General features: G+C 48.2%; 2 protein-coding genes across 2 annotated transcripts in view; both read right to left on the bottom strand.

Moving 5' to 3' along the window:
* LOC129467502 (aspartate-rich protein 1-like) overlaps nucleotides 1–24,153 on the bottom strand; it is a 172,960-nt gene that overhangs the window by 33,737 nt on the left and 115,070 nt on the right. The gene's annotated exons all lie outside the window — the stretch shown is intronic.
* On the bottom strand, nucleotides 584–2,913 carry LOC129467503 (immunoglobulin lambda-like polypeptide 1). Its single transcript, XM_055252019.2, has 2 exons — nucleotides 2,388–2,913; nucleotides 584–991 (listed from the first exon to the last, which is right to left on the bottom strand). The coding sequence occupies exons 1-2, from the start codon at nucleotides 2,896–2,898 to the stop codon at nucleotides 672–674; spliced, it is 831 nt and encodes a 276-aa protein (XP_055107994.2). The 5' UTR covers nucleotides 2,899–2,913; the 3' UTR covers nucleotides 584–671.

Genomic DNA, 24,153 nt, shown 5'->3' with positions numbered 1-24,153 from the left:
CACCTCTGAACCTGCTGTCAGGTGAAGAATCAAGGTGGGCCCAAAATGTAAGAGCTCATGAATTTGATGGTGTTGGGGTGGCCTGGACAGTCCAGCCCTCAGGGGTGGGGAGCTGGGCAGAGAGGAAGGAGGGCATTCCAGGGGCTGGGGCCAGAAGCAGAGGGACTCCAGGCCCAGAGTAGGACTTCTAGGCTGAGGAAAGAGAGGCCGTGGGTGGGCAGAGGGTCCAGACCAGGACAGGGACAGAGGGTCTATCTGGAGGCTCAGCCAGAAATAGCTCCCTTCAGAAAGCAGGCAGCGAGTCGGGGGTTGAGCTGCAAGGAGAAAGGGGAGGAGGGAGAGAATGGAAGGACTGGTGTCCAGTGAGCCGACGCCTCCTATCCTGGCCTATTTCCCCAGGGGACACCCCTGGGAGGCTGTGATCCTCTCCTCCAGGCTACTTTCCCACTGGTGCCAGGATTCCCCCAGCGCCACACTGAGAACCCAGGAGAAGCATCAAATTATATGAGAGATAAGAAATGAAGAGAGCGGGCAGGATTTCTGGTTGACAAAGGATATTTATTGAGGGTTTACTGGGTACAGGAGAAGGGCTGGATGGCTTGGGATGCAGAGACCCCTCCCCTGGGATCCTGCAGCTCCAGGTCCCTGTGGGTGGGGTGGGGGCTGGGAACCTATGAACATTCTGCAGGGCCCACTGTCTTCTCCACGGTGCTCCCTTCGTGCGTGACCTGGCAGCTGTAGCTTCTGCGGGACTTCCACTGCTCGGGCGTCAGGCTCAGGTAGCTGCTGGCCGCGTACTTGCTGTTGCTCTGTTTGGAGGGTGTGGTCATCTCCATGCCCTGGGTGATGGGGGTACCATCTGCCTTCCAGGTCACTGTCAAGCTTCCCGGATAGAAGTCATTCATGAGACACACCAGTGTGGCCTTGTTGGCTTGGGGCTCCTCAGAGGACGGCGGGAACAGAGTGACCGAGGGGGCTGCCTTGGGCTGAGCTGTGTGGACAGAGGAGGGGGTGAGAGACGGCAGAGGCAGTGTGGGGTGTTGTGGAGCGCCTCTCTCTCTCTAAAGTCTCTGGGAGGGTTCATGGTGTGACCGTCTGGTCCACCCAGGGCCTCTCCTTCCCTCCTCATTCCCTCCTTTCCACTGGAGCCCTCTGGAGAGCAGACAGCCCCACGCCTTCTTAGGAGCCCTTCCCAAGTCACCTTTCCCAGGTGTCCTGGCCCAGCCCTTTCCTCTGCAGCCTCAGTTTCCCCATGTGTACCCAGGGCAGGCTGTGCTCCCTCCTTCCTGGTTTCTGGAGTCTGAGTTTGGAATGTAGGGGTCTCCCCCACAGTACACAAAACCGTCCTGGCAGGGTGTGGGGAGGCCCAAGCCTGGCATGGCCTGGAGCTTCCTGTCCCCTGGGGCATCAGGCTGTGCCCCAGCCTGGCCCACTCAGCTCTCCTGGTGAAGCGTGGGCTCCACCCAGACAAACCCTGGAGCTCTGCCGTCGCCCCTGTCCCCACCAGCCCGACCACAGGACCCTTCACACCAGCTGGGTTCTTGGGGCTGCTCCCCCAGACTCTGGGGCACCGCAGCCCCCATGCCCACCCCAGCAGACTCTGATGCCCCTGGACTTCACCTGGCAGCCGTGGAGTTCTCTGCACCCCCGTTTACTCCCCACTAGTCACCTCCTGAGTCTAAGGTGCCCTTCCTCAAATGAAGGCGGCAGATCAACCTGTGAACAGAGAGACACCAGGTCCCAGAGGTGATGGGGCTCCAGGGACACACATCTCTGCCCTAAGAGACCCTCTCCTTTCTGGTAACTGATCTGGGAGGGCTGGGCTCTGGGACTTCACCCAGTCTCACCCGTCCCTCAGTGTCCCCATGTCCTCACGACCCAGCACAGGCCACAGAGCTGCAGCCTAGACCCAGAGCCCTCTCTGTGCCCGCCATTGATCTCCCCTCAAGGTGACCCCTGTGTCCCCAGGCCCCAGTGTGGCCCTCACAGGCTGGATGGGCATCCAGCCCTCAGCCTAGACCCTGGGGTCCGGGGGACTGCCTCTAAGGCCACTCCAGGGCCCCTCATCAGAACTGGCATCTGTCCCCCACTCAGACATCTGCCCTGGGAGAGGGGAGGAGCCCTGACCCCGCCCAATCCCAGCCCAGGCCCTGGGACCAGGCTGTGTCCCGCTGTTGGAACCTGAAGGTGGCTGCTTCCACTGTAGGGGCCCTTCCTGCTGGTTACCCTGAGACCAGCCCGCTTCCCCCAGACCCCATGGAGAAAGGAAGGGTTCCATGCTTAAGTACTGGAGGGCAGAGGGGAAGAAGCCCCAAAGAAAGAAAACAGATTTTTCCAGAGACAGGAGAGGGTGGGACAGGCTGGGGAAAGTTCTGAGAGCCACTTACCTAAAACAGTGAGCTGGGTCCCGCTGCCAAACACATGCTTCAGTGAAGTATGCTTGAATTGAAACCCCCGGGGCCAGCACCTGGGGCCAGTCCAGGAGCCGCGCTGGAGCAGGAACCTGCTGGGTGTGAGGGGCACAGGGCTGCAGTGTGAAGGCTGTGACCTAGGCACAGGGCAGGGGGGTAGCCAGTATCCCAGTAGTGTCCCCCAGTAGTGTCTCTGTGCCTGTCCCTTTTCTGAGGCAGGTGCCACCCACAGCCTTGGAGTCACCCCAGCACGTGTCCCCCTCTCTGAAGTTGTTGGTGCTGATGGCAACGCTGGGCCCAGTAGGTCCCAGCAACTCCCTGAGTGACACATCCCCTCAGGCAGCTGTGTGGTGTAGCTGAGGAGTCCTGAGGTGGCTCGGACCTGCCCAACCTCACTTGGCCCCAATTTAAGAGCCTCTGAAATCCGCCACAAGTGTCCGCAGTCAAGCCAGGCTGACTTCCTCCCTGGACCAGGACACTGGGTCATTCCTGACTCAAGAGGAGAGTCCTCTGCTTTTAGATCTATCCATGGAGATGCAGCTCAGTCCCACTGTTCATGAAGCCTTTTCTGATCATTCCTTCCATCTGTCCATCTGTCTGTCCATCTATGCATCTGTCTTTCATCTGTCTTTGCATCCATCTATCATCTGTCCATTCGTCCATCCATCGACCTGTCCATCCATCTATAAATCCATCCTGTCTACCAGGCACTGTTTCATGTACTGGGGACACGGTGTGGTCCCCCAGGCTCTCACCCCCATCTCTCCCAGGTCATGGCCAACAAGGCCCTCCTCATGGTCATGTCCAAGGTCCTTCTGCTGTACCTGGTGTCTCTGCTGGATGTGACATGGGGCTGGCCCCTCTTTCCAGTGACTTTTTTCCCCTTGGGGTCTGAGACTCCCCTATCCTCTTCCCCGGCATCCATTTCTCCACAGCCCATGCCTGGCTGCTGACTCCACAGATCCCCACCCAGACCTCTTTCTTGGCCATCTTTACACTGTGGCCCCCACTACTGCCCACATGGTGAGGCTGGAGTCTATCCCAGCTACAAACCCTCTCAGCTCCTCAACTGCCTACTGACCATGCCCAGTGGGCTACCCAACAGGAGTCTCAAACTGATCACGTCCACAGGAGATGACCACCTTCCCCCAGCCCAGCTCATTCTCCATCTTCATCTCATACAATGAGCATGGGCGGTCTCAATCCCTCAGCCAGAAACCTGGAGTCCCTGGACTCAGTCACCTCGCCTCCCACACTGAAATGGCTTCTGCGTACTTTGCTACTGCATCTAGACATTCCTTTTTTTTTCCTTTGAGACAGAGTCTCACTCTGTCGCACAGGCTGGCGTGATCTCGGCTCACTGCAACCTCTGCCTCCCAGGTTCTAGGCGATTGTCCTGTCTGAGCCTCTAGAGTAGCTGGGATTACAGGCATGCGCCACCACACCCGGCTAATTTTGTATTTTTAGTAGAGACGGGGTTTCACCATGTTGGCCAGGCTGGTCTCGAACTCCTGACCTCAGGTGATCCACCCGCCTTGGCCTCCCAAAGTGCTGGGATTAGAGGCATGAGCCACCGCACCTGGCAACATTCCTTTTAAAGCTAAAAGAAGGCTCAATATAATTAAGAAACAATAAAACCACCCTCTGAGACTCCAAAACCACAAAAAGCTTGAATGTTTTTTTCTGGATTTTAATTTCAAACTCTCTTTGGTACAAGAATGTGGTGTTGCGGCCGGGCGTGGTGGCTCATGCCTGTAATACCAGCACTTTGGGAGGCTGAGGCGGGCAGATCACGAGGTCAGGAAATCGAGACCATCCTGACTAACACGGTGAAACCCCGTCTCTACTAAAAATACTAAAAATTAGCCGGCTGTGGTGGCGGGCACCTGTAGTCCCAGCTACTCGGGAGGCTGAGGCAGGAGAATGGCGTGAACCCGGGAGGCGGAGATTGCAGTGAGCCGAGATTGCGCCACTGCACTCCAGCCTGGGTGACAGAGCAAGACTCCATCTCAAAAAAAAAAAAAAAAAAAAAAAAAGAATGTGGTGTTGAGCTGAGGCTTACTGGGTGTGAGCTCCCTGCCAGGGGCTCAGACCAGAGTGTTTCTACCTTAGAAGCTGGTCTAGTAATTGGTGATTGGTTTTGTGATGTAAATACAAGATTTTTTTTGTCGTTTATTTATTTGTTGAGACAGGGTCTCATTCTGACGCCGAGACTGGAGTGACATGGCGCCATCACAGCTCACTGCAGCCTTGGTCTCCTGGGATCAAGCAATCCTCACACCTCAGCCTCCTGAGTAGCCAGGACCACAGGCATGTGCTACCACACCCAGCTAATTTTCTTTTGGTATTTTTTTGTAGAAATGGGGTGTCACCATGTTGCCCAGCCTGGTCTCGAGCTCCTGGTCCTCCTAAAGTGCTGGGATTACAGGCATGAGCCACCATGCCCAGAGAGATTTTCTTTTTTCTTTTTTTTTTTTTTTTGAGACTGAGTCTTCCTCTGTCGCCAGGCTGGAGTGCAGTGGTGCCATCTCGGCTGACTGCAACCTCCGCCTCCCGGGTTCCGGCGATAGTCCTGCCTCAGCCTCCAAGTAGCTGGGACTACAGGCATGCACCACCACGCCCAGCTAATTTTTATATTTTTAGAAGAGGAGTGGGTTCACCGTGTTGGCCATGATGGTCTCGAATTCCTGACCTCGTGATCCACCCGCCTCGGCCTCCCAAAGTGCTGGGATTACAGGTGTAAGCCACTGCGCCTGGCCTTTATTTCTTATTTTCAAAAAAAAAAACTTTTTTTTTGAGATGGAGTCTCACTCAGTCACCCAGGCTGGAGTGCAGTGGCGCCTTCTTGGCTCACTGCAACCTCCACTTCCCGTGTTCAAGTAATTCTCCTGCGTAACCACAAACTTGGTGGCTTAAATCAAGCAGAAATTGACTCTCTTACAGATCTGCAGGTCAGAGGTCTGAAAGGGGCCTCCCTGGGCTAAGGTCAGAGTGTCAGTAGGGCTGCGATCTCGCATGGAGGCTGTAAGGGACAGGCCATTTCTTTGCCTTTTCCAGATTCTACAGGCTGCCCACATTCCTTGGTCCATGGCCCCTTCCTCCTTCCTCAAAAGGCCAGCAGTGGCTGGTTGACTCATTCTCATGTTGCATCGCTCTGACACCAACTCTCTGCCTCCCTTGGGGTAACACTAGGGCCCACCTAGATAATCCAGGATAATCTCTTTATCTTAAACTCAGCACCTTAGCTGCTGTGATGCCACCTACACCCCTAATGCCCCCTTGTCATATAATATAACATGTTCATAGGTTCTGGGGATTAAGATGTGGATATTTCAGGGGGCATCATTCTGCCCATGCCCACCACAGGGGGTTTGTATCAGTCGTATTCTTTTGATGTTCAGGGTGTCTCACTTTTAGCCAGTGGAAACCCCTTCTTCTGGCCTCAGAGTTAGTTAGGGATGGTGCCCACCACATTTCTTGGACGGCTCCTTTGTTTTCTGATACAACAGATAACAGAGGGTCCAGGCTCATCTCACGCACCCCTGGAGTCAGGTGCAGATGTACGGGGTGCCTATATGATAGAAATGCAATTGTTTCTTCGATTTTTTTAAAGACTGGGGATGATAAGTACACATTTTTTTAAAAAATCATAAATTTCAAATAACCTTCCAATTTAAAACTGATCTTACAGAATTTTTATTTAACTCTTGTACTCATGTGGCTCTTCATTTACATTTAAATTCTTGGTTCTAACCAACGATAACATTGGTCTTTTTTGTTTTACCCGACTATATATATGAAATAATTGTTTATATGAAATAATTTCAAACTAAAAATAATATTACTCTTAACAGTAAAGTTGGCCGGGCGCGGTGGCTCATGCTTGTAATCCCAGCACTTTGGGAGGCTGAGGCGGGCAGATCACGAGGTCAGGAGATTGAGACCACGGTGAAACCCCATCTCTACTAAAAATACAAAAAATTAGCCGGGCGTGGTGGCGGGCGCCTGTAGTCCCAGCTACTTGGAGAGGCTGAGGCAGGAGAATGGCGTGAACCCGGGAGGCGGAGCTTGCAGTGAGGTGAGATTGCGCCACTGCACTCCAGCCTGGGCGACAGAGCGAGACTCCGTCTCAAAAAAAAAAAACAGTAAAGCTTCTGAATAAAATTAGAATTTCTTTGCAGCTCTACGTAGAGGAGACCATGCCCATACCTTACTGATTTCTAGGCGTCCATCTTAGAGAAAGGCTCACACATAGACCCAAAGGCACCTGTGTAAGAACATTCACTGCAATTGCTCTTGGGCTTATGCCACAGGGTTAAGTAGATCAGAGTTCTGACATCTCATGCAGCGATTCCAAACACTGAACAGATCTATATACTGCTGACGAGGAAAAGCTCCATGCGCATTACTAGGTGAAGAAGGCAAAAGCCATAAGTGGATTTACTAATGTGTTCCTGACAAATACAACTCTGTCCCAAGCTGAGCTCAACAACCTTTCTGGGTAGGGGTTAGATATGCAACCTGCTCCATTAATTTTCCATCACAATTTAGAATGAACTGCTAATGAGTGCCAAGTTTAACATTAAAAATCCTTTACGGGCCAGGCACGGTGGCTCACACCTGTAATCCCAACACTATGGGAGGCTGAATCACTTGAGGCCAGGAGTTTGAGACCAGCCTGGGCAATGTGGCAAAACCCTGTCTCTACAAAAAGTACAAAAATATTAGCCAGGCATGGTGGAGCACATCTGTAGTCCCAGCTACTCAGGAGGCTGAGGCAGGAGAATCAGCTGAACCTGGGAGGCGGAGGTTACACTGAGCCGAGATCACACCACTGCACTCCAGCCTGGGCAAGAGAGCGAGACTGTCTCAAAAAAAAAAAAACAAAAAAAAAACCTTTGTGTATCGACAGTAACTGACAAACATATTCAAGTCAAGGATACTCATTTACCCACTGGCAGGATGGAGATGAATTTTAATTAAGAATGCACCTAAAATCACAAAAAGATGTTTGGGGTAAGAAAACATTAAGAACTCATGACATGTAGCTTTTCTCCAGTTATAACTTTGCCATCATTATTAATAACAATCTTATTACTTAACATGGAATCTATGACATCTTTTCTTCTAGGGAATTATTAATGTATTTATTATTACGTTAACGTGGCCAGTGAAATTATGCTACTGGAGCACTTCCTCAGACCCCTGCAGTGGATAATCTTTACTGAATGAATACAATGCATTTTCAAACTGTGTTACTAATGTCTGAAATTGACAGTGCTCCTCTACTCAAATCCATGAGCCCCCTCCTCATAAAATAAGATTCACCAGGAAAAAAGACAGTCTGAAGGCTTTTCTGAAAATATGCTGAATTTGGAATCAGAAAACCTGGGTTTGAAGCTCAGCTGCACCATTTGTTATCAACGCAACCTTGAGCAATTAGCTTCTCCCTGAACCTGAATTTCCTTCTTCTAAAATAAGACGATGAGTATTATGAAGCCATTTCCAAGAATCTCTAAATAAAGAAAAAAGCTTGCTCTCTGAGAATAAAAACTTTAAATCAATACATAACACAAACGGCCGAGAAATGCCAAAGGTTTCTGGTCTAGGCAGCTTTGGCAGTGGTTTCATGAACCATAGTCTCAAATCCAGTGGAGGTGTGCCCACCAATTACGATGGGAAACATGAAAATACGGAAAGATGACTTGTCCCAAAGCCACCGTAGTCAGGGATTTCAAGTGCTGGACATCCAGCGTAAGCCACCCCTAGGAGGGGTGACTTGGTCCCAAGTAACCATCTGACTCATCCGACCATGGGTCTGTGCTCGCTACACCACCTTCTGATGGTCATTTTGCTTCCCACAAGGGCGACCCACAAGAGAGAGAGCTCCAGCCACACAGATGCTGGGCACGTAGGCTCCTGTGGGAGCCAGTGTTTAATGCAACGTAGCAAACTGGACATTCTAGCTATAGTGTAGCTTTTCAGATAAATCTGTGTAAGTGAGTTAGTGCACTTTTGGGAGGGGGAGGCTCTCACTTAGTAGGATTCTCAAAAGGGTCTTTAATCTTAAAATAAGAACCAGAGGCCTATAGGAAGAGAATAATTTAGTCAGGCAGACTTGGCTGATTATGTAAGTTTCACAATAAGAGGCAGATGCTTAGTACAGTGACATAATAAAATCTAGTTTCTGAGTCTGAAAGGCTGAAAGCCACTCCCTGCACCACAGTCAAGACACTGGTATCTAAGGAGAAAACCAGCTGTCCTCAAATAGATAAAATATACCTCTCAATGTCTCCACATGGATGTATCTGGAGTAATTTTTTTCTTTTTAAAATTTCTACCTATTATCAAGCATAACTGTAAAAACTAAAAAGAGTTAACGTATATAAAACTATAAAACACTATCTACAAATCTTAGTGGATTTTTCTTAAACTCTAAATAAATGATCATCTACTGTAATAAACATGAAATAAATGACCATCTACTGTAATAAACACAAAATAAATGACAAATTACAATTTACGTTTTGAATTTGTACCATAATGGAAAGAAGCAAGAACACTACCATTTCTTACACATAGAACTACTCCTATAAATAATAAGGAATACTTTCTTTCTAAAGGCTATTTGTGCTTTCAACATGGACTTTTCAGTTCAAAATTAGGCTATGAGCACAGGAGAATGAAGACACAGAAAACTCTACAGCCTAAATAGAGTGGAATATCTCAAGTTATCCACCAATCACTCACTGATTGAAGCTAGAAAATTACTAAATAAATTCCATGTCCACTAAAGAAGAAAACTAGGCCACTCGTGGTGGCTACACAAACAGAAAGATGCAAACTACCATATCACTATGGAGACTACGTTTAGATAGTTCTTCAAAGGTATAGTCACTAACAAATTATTGTAAAACACTAAACATCATGTGTTCGGCCGGGCGCAGTGGCTCATGCTTGTAATCCCAGCACTTTGGGAGGCCGAGGCGGGCAGATCACGAGGTCAGGAGATCGAGACCACGGTGAAACCCCGTCTCTACTAAAAATACAAAAAAATTAGCCGGGCGTGGTGGCGGGCGCCTGTAGTCCCAGCTACTCGGAGAGGCTGAGGCAGGAGAATAGCATGAACCTGGGAGGCGGAGCTTGCAGTGAGCCGAGATTGCGCCACTGCACTCCAGCCTGGGCGACAGAGCAAGACTCTGTCTCAACAAAAAAAAAAAAAAAAAAAAAAATGTGTTCTATGCATTATCCTATATTCTATTTTCATTCTTTGTTATTATTCTATATTCTATGCATATAGAATAATAAAAGTTATCCATATGCTATTTGTTTGTTGTTAAATAAAATCTTCAAGCAATTACACTTTAAAGCAAACATCCTTCTTGGCTCAACTCTGTATATTTCACACTAGTCTATAAGCTCCATGAAGGAATGGTCTGTGGCTGGGTTTGTCATAGTACCCCATGCCTGGCTCACAGAAATGGCTCTACAACTATGTACTGAATTAATGTCATAAACGGTATCATAAATGTCCTTTAAGGACTGTCAGTGCTCCTAGAAAATTATAAAGAATCTTTAAAATGTTGTTTCAGACCTTCCTATCATATTGTATGAATACTTTGAAAGGACAAGCTTTGCAATAGGTGATCCAACATTCACAATGTCCAGTAAATAAAAATGAGACTCTAGGGGAAGGATTAAGTTCACGTTATTCAACCTCTTTCAACTATGTGTGATTTCAAGTCATCTGAATTTCATTCTGTTTTTTAAAAAGAGTAACAGAGTAATACAGCCTACAGTAAAAGTCGTCTGAATCACTTCAGGGCTTAAGATGTTGACCCTCTGTGGGCTTTTGCTTATGAATTAGACCTTACTTAAATAAAAGTATTTCTTGGCCAGGTGCGGTGGCTCACGCCTATAATCCCAGCACTTTGGGAGGCTGAGGCGGGTGGATCACGAGGTCAGGAGATCAAGACCATCCTGGCTAACACGGTGAAACCCTGTCTCTACTAAAAAAAAATACAAAAAAAAAAAATTAGCCGGGCATGGTGGCGGCACCTGTAGTCCCAGCTACTCGGGAGGCTGAGGCAGGAGAATGGCGTGAACCCGGGAGGCGGAGCTTGCAGTGAGCCCACATCGCGCCACTGCACTCCAGCCTGGGCGACAGAGCAAGACTCCATCTCAAAAAAAAAAAAAAAAAGGTATTTCTTTTCCAACGTGATGTAAAACAACTGGCCTGCACATCGAAATGCTCCTGTTTTAACTGGGCCTGCAAGGGAGTCTGTGGGTCACAGTTTACCACTCCCAGTAGGCCCCATTATCAGCTACATTAGCTCAACAACATTTCAGTAAACTAAAGCAGCTATACCATTTGGACAAATAGTCAGCTTTTCCAGGATTTGCACTCATTGGTTAATTGAATAATGTGTCAACATAACAAAATGTTTGCCTCTTGCCATCTCAGGGAAGCAAAATCTCCCCTAGACAGAATGCTCCATTTTCTGAGACTCTCCTGTAATAGGCAGGAAGCTGCAAACCCATTGTTTCATTTAAATTAGCTAGATATTTCGTTCTGATGCTCTTCTGTTTAAAATTGTGGAAAAGGCAAAGTAACTAAAATAAGGAAGCACAAAGAATAGTGACTGCAAATAATTTGCTGGAAATAAAAAAATCACTAGTGATAGACCAAAGGCAAATTAAAATGTATGCTTCTCATTCAGATACTAAAAATACAAATCTGAACATCTCTTTCAAGAATACCAAAAACTGGCGATCACATGGCTCGCTCTATAATGAAGCTGAAATAGAAACTCTTGTCAAAAAACATTTGACCCGAATCCCTTTTACCAACAGCGTGAAGTCATACCAGCCATTTAAGTCATTAGGCTGAGACATTTTAACATGCAATTAACTTTCTTACAGGATCTAGAAATTCCCCAACCCCCAACCTCCAAATCAAACAGGTAGGCTACTAACTGCCATCCTGTGGTAAAGAGAATTTTGCAAGATATTTTACCTGATAATCTCAATGTAACAGAATCCTAGCACAGCACAAGGAGTGACTGTTACTATGTAAATGGCTACATTACAAAACTAAAGCCAAAGCCACTAATATAAGTAGGAAACAGGCAGGGGCATGGTGGCTAACGCCTGTAATCCCATCATTTTGGGAGGCCAAGGCGGGCGGATCATGAGGTCAGGAGTTCGAGACCAGCCTGACCAACATGGTGAAACCCTGTCTCTACTAAAAATACAAAAAAAATTAGCTGGGCGTAGTGGCACATGCCTGTGGTCCCAGCTACTTAGGAGGCTAAGGCAGGAGAATCACGTGAACCCAGGAGTCGGAGGTTGCAGTCAGCCAAGATTGTGCCACTGCACTCCAGCCTAGTGGATAGAGCTAGACTCCGTCTCAAAAAAAAAGAAAAAGGAAACAAATTAGAATCTCAGGAGGAGGTTCCAATGGACCAACTGGAGAGTCTATTTTAAAAAGAGCAACAGAATAACAATTACTGAAGGGCTGTTTCCTAAAATTACTCTCTAGTTGGTATTTCTCAATTTTCAAATGTCATGAGAAATATGCTGGCTGTCACTTACTCTGCCTTAAAAGAAAGCATTACCAAAGAATACCACTGAAAAACAAAGGCATTCATACAAGGAAGTGAACACCCTAAGTGCATTAAGTACGTTCTTAAGAGGGACACTAAAAAAGGAAACACCAAGAAAAAAAAATAAAAACTGAACAGAAGTTCCTAACTTTAGTGATATTATATACTCCCCCCCCAAAAAAACTGCCCATGAGTTGAGATTTATCAATTTTATATCTAGAAACCCTACATATTTAGGACTCCCTGCCTTTGGGTGGTGGAGGGACACTAGGAAAGGCAAGAGAAAAAGGAATTAAGCCTTTTCTACCACATTTATAGAAATGTACAGTTTTTTCAGTGAAATTTAGGTTTGATATAGGAGTTCTTGTTCTCTAAGTAAGTTTCCCATTTGCCGGAAATTTTAAGCAGCATTGATTTTTTCAGTTAGCTTCAGATATGCTACACTCTGGAATAGGGGTGTTAAACTCAGGACATTGCAGAAAGGTTTGCACTTTTCCCTCATTTTCACTACTTGGCATTGCCTATCAAAGAGTAGCACATCCTGCAAAACCAACAAGAGGCATGGGCTAAGGAGGAGAAGCAAGCCAAAATATCTAGCAAGCATGTCTTCATTTGCACAATTTAGCTTTTCACAACAAATAACAAGGGGACTGGTATTTTCTGTATCATAGGGCTCATAGATGACTTGTAAAGATGATGATCACTTAGCATTAGGTAACATTGAAGCAATTTTGGGCGCCTAACGCTTGAAGGACTGATGATTTCAAATGGACAATAACTTTGGTTTAGATTCCAATATTTTACAGAATTGCATGGTTTCAAATTCACCATAAAGAAAATGCCTCTTTTGAGCATCAATTCAAAGAGCTATTTAGCATCAAGGAACCGCATTAGCTGTACAACTCATGATGGTGTTAATTAGGAAAGGAGCTAGAGAAAAAAAAAATCCATCGCTGACGCTTTGATACACTATTTAAAACTCACTATTAACCTGACGAACTATTTTTTCTGGGGAAGTGCCAATGACATGAACTAGCAAAAAATTTTATTAGTTCCTTAATAATAAATCATTTGAGAGAAAATTGCAACTTGGTATGGACCTCACCGAGACCCTCGCCAATTCAATCGGGCCCTCCTTTGATAATTTAACAACAAATTCCTGTCTGGAATCACCCATTCAAGTGCCTTTTTAAATGAATCCCATTTCAATTTTTTAATAAAGTGCCACCAGTAGATCTGCAAGTTGAGGAAAGCAGCTCAGGTGACACACTTGGCACCAAAAAGAATACTGAGTGGGTCAAAATCCTGCCTGGGCACAAAATAGAAGAGGAGACGAAGAAGGTGACTAGACTTAGGGACCTCAAGAAGAGCAAGCACTGAAAACAGCAGTTTAACTACCTAGGACAGTAAGCAACAAGCCTACAGTCCCCAGATAAGCGGCCCAGAGGCAGCTGAGAGGATGGAGTTGGAAAGGGGGACCACAGAGCCCGGGAAGAAGGAGCGACCAGGATGGAGCGCAAACAAGTGACAAGCAAGGAGCCCAAAGGGACCACACCAATGCAACAGGTAGAAGCACGGGGATGGGACAGGAGAGGACAGGGCTGGGGGAGGGGGCGACAGGGATGGAGTTGGTCCAGCCAAGTCATAACCAGCCCCTCGCTGGGGCGCCAGCTGCGCGCAGGGCGAGGCGCCGGGCACTTTGGAGCGCTCTCTCCCGGAGTGCCCCCTACCTGCCCTCCGATGCCCCGCATTTCAGAGACTGGAACGAGGAGGCCAGCCCCGCATCGCCCGCTCCGCTGTGTCACCCGCTCCGGGACAGCGACGGCTCAGCGCCCGATTCTCCCGGACGCAGGGGGTCGCTGGCGGCCGCAGGGGGCGGCGGCGTCGGGGACCGGCGCGGGCCGGGGCAGATGGAACCTGGGTTCGGGCAGAACGGTCCTCTTGCAGGCGTGGGCGGCCGGGGTCGCCTTGCTCTTCTCCATGGCCATCAGGTAACTGGCATCGGCCACCACGGCCTCCAGGTCCGCCAGGTTGGCGAGCTTTGGCGGCCGCGGTGGCGGTTACTCGGGATCCGGATGGGACGCGCGCCCGCCGCCGCCGCCCGCGGCGCCCCAACCTGGGGGAGCCACCCCGGGGCAGTCCCGCTCTGCGCGCCCCACCAGCGCCCTGCAAGCGGTGTAAGCTGTAGCCCGTCAGGGTCGCCTCACGCTGCCAGCCGCCCCGCGCACGCGTGCCGCCCACCGCTCATTCAGCGAGGGTCTGCGGGGAGAGCGCGCCCAATGTTTGGCGCACCTGGGTGCAGAGTCCTAGCGGCCCGGCTCCGCCGGCGCCTCCCAACCAAGTCTCTCCCCTCGGGGTGGCCACAAAGGACTCCTCCTCCTCTTCCTCCCCTCCCTCCCCCTCGGCCTCCGCCTCCTCCTTCTCCTCCTTCGCTGCCCCGACCTCCCGCCCCCAGTTCCATGTGCTCTCATGCCCGCCCCGCTCATCCAGAGAAGCCATGTGCCCGATGCCCACTATCCAAGGGCAATGGGGAGGCCTCTGCTCCCGGGACACAGTAGTTCTCAAACTGGACAGTGTCAATCAGCATCCTCCAGGAGGTCTAGGATGGCCCCGGAAATGCATGTGTCCCACCTGTCCCCGCAGGTGGTGATGAAATTCCTGCTCTGGTCCGAGCTACGGGTGAACAGCGCCCAGCCGGCTGGGCCCCCAACCTCTCTCCTGACCCTGAACATCCCCCAAACCCCGCCTTGAGAATTCAGCGAAGAGTAAAAGCTGGAGAAAATTGCGTGTCCCAGGCTAAGCAGACCAAAGTGGGGTGATGGCTCCCCCACTAGGAACAGAGATGCCCTTAGGGAGCCCCCTGATGGAAGAGCTCTGGGCTTAAGAAGGTCACCACTCCCTTACACTCAGGTGAGAGGTTTTAGTTTGGGTGTTGAAATGGTGTTGAGAAATAGGAGAGAGTATTCCTGCCCTTAGGGTTTTAGTGTCAATATAAGGGAGGAGACCACCTCTCATATTGTCTTATGCCCAGTTTCTGCCACTAAAGAAAGAAAAAATAAAAACTAAAAGGCAGAAATGAAATCCACAAGCCGACAGCCCGGCGCCACACCCTGGGCCTGGTAGTTAAAGATCGACCCCTGACCTAATCAGTTATGTTACCTAGAGATTACAGACATTGTATAGAAAAGCACTGTGAAAATCCCTATCCTGTTTTGTTCCTATCTACTTACCGGTTCGTGCAGCCCCCAGTCACGTACCTCCAGCTTGCTCAATCGATCACGACTCTCTCACGTGCACCCCCTTAGAGTTGAAGAGACAGGAATTGCTCACTCGGGGAGCTCGGCTCTTGAGACGGGAGTCTTGCTGATGCCTCCGGCTGAATAAACCCCTTCTTTCTTTAACTCGGTGTCTGAGGAGTTTTGTCTGCTGCTTGTCCTGCTACAAATACAAGAGACAATTAGGGAGCATCTGCTGAGGGCACACTCGCACCACGAGGGTGATTCAGGGAAGTGGAAAAGCGAGATAGAGCCCAAACACCGAAGCTGGGGGGCAATTTCCAGCTCCCCGATCGGTCTCGGTGTCTTTCCTCATCACTCCACCCTGCTGCCTGGGATTTTCAGTTGCTTCTTATTTTTCTACAATGTGCACACAAATCCACATTCAGGATCCATGTGACACTCAGGCTGGAGTGGTGTTAAGGAACACACAGGCAGTCTTAGGAAGACCTAAGCTGGAAATTAATGTTTTAAAGTCCCTTTCATTCACCTGAATTGGTCACGTGTTCCCATGAGCCTAGACTGCTACAATTTGAGTGAATGTTCTGTCCATAACTTACAAGGTTAATGGGACACACCAGATACAGTTAAGGTCAAATTTCGGATTATTTCATGTAATGTCATTGCAGAAGCAGCCTGATTCCGTCATCAAGTAGCCTGTTGCCCTCTTTTGTTTTCTTTCCCATCCCACAGCCCCCCTCAATCTGATTCCCTGCTATGCCTGCCATCACCACTGGCCAGTTTTACCATGTGTTTCTCAAGATCCAAGGCACAATAAGCATAAAGTTGTCCTGAAAAGGACAAGAGGAGTGTCTGAAGTAGGAATGGCAGTCGAAGGAGCTTGGTCTGGCAGCAGAAAGCTGAAATGACAGGCAAGCACAAAATATATTAATGAGACAAAGCTATGCATGAGCCAAATATCAAACTTTCATCTTCTACCCACTTTTTTTTTTTTTTTTAATAAAAAACAGGAAGACAGTTGGGAGGCTGAGGCGGGCAAATCACGAGGTCAGGAGATCAAGACCATCCTGGCTAACATAGTGAAACCCCGTCTCTACAAAAATAGAAAAAAAAAAAAATTAGCTGGGCGTGCTGGCAGGCACCTGTAGTCCCAGCTACTCTGGAGGCTGAGACAGGAGAATGGCCTGAACCTGGGAGGCGGAGCTTGCAGTGAGCCGAGATTGCACCACTGCACTCAGCCTGGGTGACAGAGTGAGACTCCGTCCCAAAAAAAAAAAAACACACAGGAAGACAGAATGTCTTGTCAAAGGTCACGCCACATGGAGGAGTAAATTCCCCAGAAAAGCAGAACATGTTTTTATGATTTCATTAATACAATTTCTCTCAATGTGTCTGTTTATCATTTGAGCATCCACATGATCAGACCTGACATCTGCGTACATTTTCTTGGTCGTCTTTAACTTCAGTTAAGAACCTTTTGGGTTTTTCTTTTTGCTCTTTTTTTGCCCCGGCAGCACGGTGTAGTAAGTTTGGAACAAGACACACTTGAAATCAAATTCCTGCTCTGTGCTGGGTGATCTTCGAGGCAATCTTTTACCCTTTCTACTTTGTTGTTCTCATAGGGAAAGTGGAAATGAGGCCTTTTACCCCAGGGTTGTTGAGAAGATGGAGGAGAAAAAACACATAAAAATTCACCTTGTCGGGTGTGGTGGTCACACCTGTAATGCCAGCACTTTGGGAGGCTGAGGCAGGTGGATCGCTTGAGGCCAGGAGCTCAAGACCAGCCTGGCCAACATGGCAAAACCCTGTTTCTATTGAAAATACAGAAATTAGCCAGGCATGGTGGTGCACGCCTGTAATCCCAGCTACTTGGCAGGCTGAGGCACAAGAATTGCTTGAACCCAGTAAGTGGAAGCTGCAGTGAGTCAAGATCGCACCACTGCACCCCAGCCTGGGTGACACAGCAAGACCCTGTCTCACAAAAAAAAAAAAAGAAAAGAAAAAAGCATCTTGCCTGGCACCCAGTAGATCCTCAATAAAGGTCATAGCACTTCCTCTATTTATTTTGCTTCATTTTACCCTGGCATGCTAGAGAAGATACTGAAACTAGTTGTTCAGAGTCATTACACTTGAAGCAGGAAAACCCCTTACCAAAAATAACATCTCCCTAGGGCATTTCTAGGAACCAAAATGGCAAAAACATTTGTATTTCTAAATATGAGCAATTACTGTTTTGGCAGAAAGAACAAGGAGTCCAAAATGTGATCCTCTAACTGAGGCCCCTGCACCATTTGAGTCAGCTGACTCAATTACCCAGGGGTATTTTTTTCTGGTGTTCATAGTGTATGAATTTCTGTTCCCTGGCTGTCTCTTTGGTTGTCTCACTTTCTCCACCCCCCTTCCTTCTCTTTTTCTTGACTCTCTTAATACTGAACAGCTTTTTGTGTTCACTGCAAACAAAAGGGGTTAATGACAGTGATGAAGTTGTCATAACTGACCTGCTGGATCCTGTTACTAAACACCATCCCCAGCCTGCAATCATCACAAAGAACAGAGAAAACAAATAGCAACCCATTTGTACTTAGCTAATAATGCTCCCTTGCAAATAATTATGTTCCCACCCCCAGAGGATTTAAATGACTTGGGGCTCACGCTGCTTGTGATAACAGACAAAACTCCAACGTTCCCACAAGATTCATAATGTTCCCTTTTCTTCTTTTCTACGCCTTTCCATCGTTAGAGGAGATGTTGCCGAGATGGGTGCATTAAAGTTTAGGCTTTCCAGAGTTTATTTTGCTAACTTGAAAGGAAAAAAGCTAACTAGAGAACTGACTGGTCTTATTTGTTTTAGATTCTGGGCTTTACTAGGACTTCCTACTCTCAGAATCTCTGGACTATAAATGCTGGGTGGGGTGGGAGCTGGGAATGTTATTCTGGGAAATTAATCACAAAGAAAAGAAAATCAACTCTAAGACTTCAGTTAGAGGATTTTTGAAAATGGCAGAACATGACTAGCCTTCATTCAAGTCAGAATATTTAAAGCAATCCTTGCTAAGAAGAACTTGATTTTGTGTAAGCAGTCCCTTAAATACAGTTGCTTCTCAGGGAAACCACACACAATTGATGTTTGAATGGCTTTATTTACAAACATCTCACTCTGTAAGCCTCTGCAGGTATTTCTAGCCTCCCGGGGGGGCCACTGTCCCGTTTCACCTGTAATTTGGATCACAATTCTGTTTGTTGTCACACACATCATACGAGCTGCTTTTCATGCTACTTTTATCCACAAAGCTTTACAAACTTTAATGGCAGCTCTATATATGACAGCTTTATAAAGATCTGCCAAAAGGTATGATACCAAGCTTTGGTTTTAAAAGCACTGAAACATTGTTCAATACAGAAGTACTTTCCTTTCAATATGTGAGTGGAAACACATTTCTCTATGGGGACTGCTGGTCAGGGAGTCAGTCTAAAGAAAAGCCACAGTGTTGTGGTTCAGAGCATGGGCTCAAAAGTCAAATGGAAAAGAAGCCCAAGACCAGTCCTTCTGAGCTGTGTGACCTTAGACAAGTTGTCTAATCTCTCTGTGTCTCAGCTCTGTCTCAGTGTTGTTAATGGGACTGCCCTGAGAGCAATGCTGTAACATGTAAAAAGCACTTAGAACTGTGTCTGGCACACAGAAAGCACTCGATAAATATTGACCTGGTTAGCAGCAGCAGCAGCATCATTGGATCATCTCTACATCATACAGGGCCTGAAGGAAAGAGACCAGCACTGAGAATGAATAAAACAGTGCTGGCTCGGCCGGGCGCGGTGGCTCACGCTTGTAATCCCAGCACTTTGGGAGGCCGAGGCGGGCGGATCACGAGGTCAGGAGATCAAGACCACAGTGAAACCCCGTCTCTACTAAAAATACAAAAAAAATTAGCCGGGCGTGGTGGCGGGTGCCTGTAGTCCCAGCTACTCGGAGAGGCTGAGGCAGGAGAATGGCATGAACCCGGGAGGCGGAGCTTGCAGTGAGCCGAGACTGCGCCACTGCACTTCAGCCTGGGTGACAGAGCGAGACTCCGTCTCAAAAAAAAAAAAAAAAAAAAAAAAACAAAACAAAAAAAAAACAGTGCTGGCTCTGACCCGCTGGCTCTGGCATTGCTGAATAACTCTAAGCAAGTCTCTTAAGCTTTTTAAATACCATTTTTCACCAATAACTAACGAAGGGATTGAAGGAGCAGGTCCCCTGATGTCTTTTCAAATTCTGAAATTCTCCAGCTTTATTTAATCCTGCAGTGAATCCTTTTGCAAGGTAAAGAATACTTGCTCCCCTCAATAACATCTTATGAGTTTAGGTTTCGGTGCATAGGGCAATACCCAGGGCATAAATCATTTCCACTGTCACCATAGCCCGCAGGTGAGGTGAGCAATCCATTAGCTTGCTTCTGGAAACAAGTCTGTCTGTATTTGTTGCCCCAGCATCTGCACTCAGCACACTGACTTTGCTCAACATATGTGTTGGATGGATAAGTGAGTAAATGAATGAATGACATAAAGATCGTAGATTGCCTCAGCCTTCTATTGGAAAATAAGCTAAAGGGAGGGGGAAAATTACTACTTAAAACCACAAGTGCCACTCAAGGGATGCCTCCTATGAAAGGAGGAGTGCTAACTGCCAGGTCCCCACGGGTCCTTGGTGCTGCTTATGGCCTGGAAGGCCTCTCCTGCAGCCAAGAGCCCTGATGTGCTTGGGCTGTGCAAAGGTGAGTCTGGGAACTTTAGGCGTAGGAATGGAGAGAGCTCACTCCCTTTGCCTAAGAAAGGGGACTTAGAGGGGAACTTGAAAGAGGGAGTAAGAGAGAGAGCAACAAGAGGGGCCAAGGCTAGGCAGTCCATGCAGTGGCTGCCAAGCCTGGAGGTGGGGTGGTCTGGAAAACATTCCGGAACAGGAAATCTGTTCTTCTGTCTTCTGTGCCTATTGGGGTGATCAGACCCAACACCAGGTCGTGGGGGCGACAAAGTCTAGAGGAGTCAAAGGAATGAGAAAAAGAGTTTGAGAGACAAAGTGGGACCAGAGGGCGTCAGGAGGGTGGAGGCTGCAAAGGCCTTGAGCTCTGGGAATCCACGCTATTTATTGGTATTCAAACAAACAGGTGGTGAGGATGTGGGAGTTGAAAGGAAACAGTGTATCAAGTGAATGAGAAACATATGGCTGCTTGAAATAATGGGAGTGCTAGAAGCAAGGAGCCAGCAAGTCTAACAGACATGCAAGCCCCGCCTCAGCTTCTCTCCCAACACTCAGCTTTTCTCCCAACATACCCCCCTTCTCTTTTTTGTAAAAACTGCCATAGCTGTCATTATTAGCATAAGTTGGCCTCTTTTTAAAATTAATTGAGCAAGGCAATTGCAGGCTATGCAGCCCTTAATTGTCAGTTGGTGATCCAGCTTCATTTTTCTTAGCCTGTATTCAAAATGGAGTCGCCCTGGTTTGAATGCTTCCTACATATCTCCCCTTTCCCTTTTACAAGAGGACCCTTAATCCTAGGGGTTGTAGAAGGATGAAGGTCTGTCTTCTGTAACTTCTTCATGCTGAATAGGGGCAGTGATATTCCTGCCTACCTATTAGGGTCTCTTGCATTCAGGGTAAAGAGGAGGCGCTTGCCACCATGCCCAGCTAATTTTTTGTATTTTTAGTAGAGATAGGGTTTCACCATGTTAGCCAGGATGGTCTCAATCTCCTGACGTGATCCGCCTGCCTTGGCCTCCCAAAGTTCTGGGATTACAGATGTAAGCCACCACGCCCAGCCAAAGAAATTTCTTTCTTTGAGACTGAATCTTGCTCTGTCGCCAGGCTGGAGTGCAGTGGCACAATCTCGGCTCACTGGAATCTCTGCCTCCTGGGTTCAAGCAATTCTCTTGCCTCAGCCTCCCGAGTAGCTGGGACTACAGGCACGCGCCACCACACCCAGCTAATTTTTTTGTATTTTTAGTAGAGACGGGGTTTCACCATGTTGGCCAGGATGGTCTCGATCTCCTCACCTCATGATCCGCCCACCTTGGCCTCCCATAGTGCTGGGATTACAGGTGTGAGCCCACCACCACCCAGCCAGAAATTTCTAAGCAGCAAAGCATTCAAGATGTGGCCTGGCTGCTTCTAACTCCTTGTGCTCCAATGCACAAAGAAATAAATGAATTAAAGTTAGAAGCTATATTTAAAGGTAAAGCAGAGCATAAAAGTTTGGAAAATTTGCAGCCTGGCCATGTGAGAAAGAAAGAAAAAGCTTTTTCAGGAGAGGAGCTCAAGCAGGCTGTGGAGTAACCACTTGTTAAGAGAGATTTGCATAACTAAAAGGGAACTGAGTGCTAATAATCGATGCAGTGCTAATAATTGACACAATAGGAAATAGGCCTCAAGGGCATTTCAGAGATCTTCAACAACCCTCCCATCACAGGCCCAGAGGCCTAGGAGGAAAGAATGGTTTCATTGTCAAGGCCCAGGGCCCTACTGCCCTGCACAGCCTCAGGACACTGCTCCCTGCCTGCATCTAGGCTGTTCCAGCTCCACTCTTTGCTTAGAGGGCCCTAGACATAGCTCAGGCTGCTGTTTCAGAGGGTTCAAGCCATAAGCCTTGGCAGCTTCCATGTGGCGTTAAGCCTGTAGTTGTGCAGAGTGCAAGACTGTAGGAGGCTTGGCAGCCTCCACTTAGATTGTATGAGAAAGCCTGGGAGCCCAGGAAGAAGGCTGCTGCAGGGGCAGAGCCCTCACATTGGAGGGAAAATGTGGGGAGGGAATGCCCCACACAGAGTCCCCACTGGGGCAATGCCTAGTGGAGCTGCAGGAAGGGGGCTCCCACCATCCTGACCCCAGAATGGTAGATCACCAGCAGCTTACACCCTGCACCTAGAAAAGAGGCAGGCCCTCATCTCCAATCTGTATGAGCAGCTGTGGGGACTGAATTCTGCAAAGCCACAGGAACAGAGCTGCCCAAAGCCTTGGGAGCCCACCCCTTGCACCAATGTGCCCTGACTGTGGGACATGGAGTTAAAGGAGATTATTTTGGAGCCAAAAGATTGAATGATTACCCTGCTGGGTTTTGGACTTGCTTGGGACCTATAACCCCTTTCTTTTGACTGATTTCTCCCTTTTGGAACAGGAATGTTTACCTAATGCTGATGCCCCCATTGTATCTCAGGAGTAAATAACTTGTTTTCATTTTTACAGGCTTATAGGTGAAAGGAACTCATCTTCAGATGAGATGTTGGACTTGGACTTGGGATTGGGACTTTTGAGTTAATGCTGGAATGAATTAAGACTTTGGGGGTCTATTGGGAAGGCATGACTATATTTTGCAATGTGCAAAGAGCATGAGATCTGGGGGACCGCGGTGGAATGATATAGTTTGGATATTTGTCCTCCAAAACCTCATGTTGAACTGTAATTCCCAATGTTGGGGGTGGGGCCTGGTGGGAGGTTTGCGTCATGGGGGCAGATCCCTTGTGGCTTGGTGCCGTCCTTGCAATAATGAATTCTTATGAGATCTGCTCATTTAAAAGTGCGCGCACCTCCCTGCTCTCTCTCTCTTGCTCCTGCTTTTGCTATGTGATGCACCTGCTCTGGCTTTGCCTTCCACAATGAGTAAAAGCTCCCTGAAGCCTTCCCAGAAACCAAGCAGATGCCAGCACCATGTTTGTACAGCCTGCAGAACTGTGAGCCAGTTAACCCCTTTCTTTATAAATTACCCAGTCTCAGGTATTTATTTATTTATTTACTTATTTAGAGACAGGGTTTCTCCCCTGTTGTCCAGGCTGAAGTGCAGTGGCATAATCTCAGCTCACTACAACCTCCTCCTCCCGGGCTCAAGTGATTCTCCTGCCTCAGCCTCCTGAGTAGCTGGGACTACAGGTGCATGCCACCACACCTGGCTAATTTTCATATTTTTATTAGAGATGGGGTTTCACCATGTTGTCCAGGCTGGTCTTGAACTCCTGACCTCAAGTGATCCTTGGTCTCCCAAAGTGCTTAGGATTATAGGCATCAGCCTCCATGCCTGGCCTCAGGTATTTCTTTGTAGTAATACAAGAATGGCCTAACACACTGGGCAAGCCCATACCTTTCTGACCTCAGTTTCCTTTTCTGTAATAGGGGTTTGTGAAGATTACGTGATGTATTAGTTTCCTGTAACTGCCATAACAAATTACCACAAATCTGGTGGCTTTAAACAATGGGAATGGCCGGGCGCGGTGGCTCACGCTTGTAATCCCAGCACTTTGGGAGGCCGAGGCGGGCGGATCACGAGGTCAGGAGATCGAGACCACGGTGAAACCCCATCTGTACTAAAAATACAAAAAAATTAGCCGGGCGTGGTGGCGGGTGCCTGTAGTCCCAGCTACTCGGAGAGGCTGAGGCAGGAGAATGGCGTGAACCCAGGAGGCGGAGCTTGCAGTGAGCCGAGATTGTGCCACTGCACTCCAGCCTGGGCGACAGAGCGAGACTCCGTCTCAAAAAAAAAAAAAAAAAAAACAATGGGAATTGGCTGGGCGAGGTGGCTCATGTCTGTAATCCTAGCACTTTGGGAGGCCGAGGCAGGCGGATCACAAGGTCAGGAGATGGAGACCATCCTGGCTAACATGGTGAAACCACATCTCTACTAAAAATACAAAAAAAATTAGCTGGGCGTGGTGCGGGCGCCTGTAGTCCCGGCTACTCGGGAGGCTGAGGCAGGAGGATGGCGTGAACTCGGGAGGCGGAGCTTGCAGTGAGCCGAGATCGTGCCACTGCACTCCAGCCTGGGCGATAGAGCGAGACTCCGTCTCAAAAAAACAAAGAACAACAACAACAACAACAAAAATGGGAATTGATGATCTCACAGTGCCGGAGGCTAGAAGTCCAAGATGGAGGTGTTGCCAGGGCTG

The sequence above is a fragment of the Symphalangus syndactylus genome, chromosome 18 (assembly GCF_028878055.3).
Source record: "Symphalangus syndactylus isolate Jambi chromosome 18, NHGRI_mSymSyn1-v2.1_pri, whole genome shotgun sequence".
In the NCBI taxonomy this organism is placed as follows: Eukaryota; Metazoa; Chordata; class Mammalia; order Primates; family Hylobatidae; genus Symphalangus; species Symphalangus syndactylus.
The sequence above is the reverse complement of the archived record's forward strand: the minus strand, read 5'-3'. Positions and strand labels throughout refer to the sequence as shown.

Excerpts from the sequence above, each read along its gene's own strand:
- LOC129467503 (XM_055252019.2), bottom strand. The coding sequence starts at position 2,898 with ATGACCCAGTGTCCTGGTCCAGGGAGGAAGTCAGCCTGGCTTGACTGC. Across the intron at positions 992-2,387 it reads GACCCAGCTCACTGTTTTAG|CTCAGCCCAAGGCAGCCCCC; the intron begins GTAAGTGGCTCT and ends CTGTCCACACAG.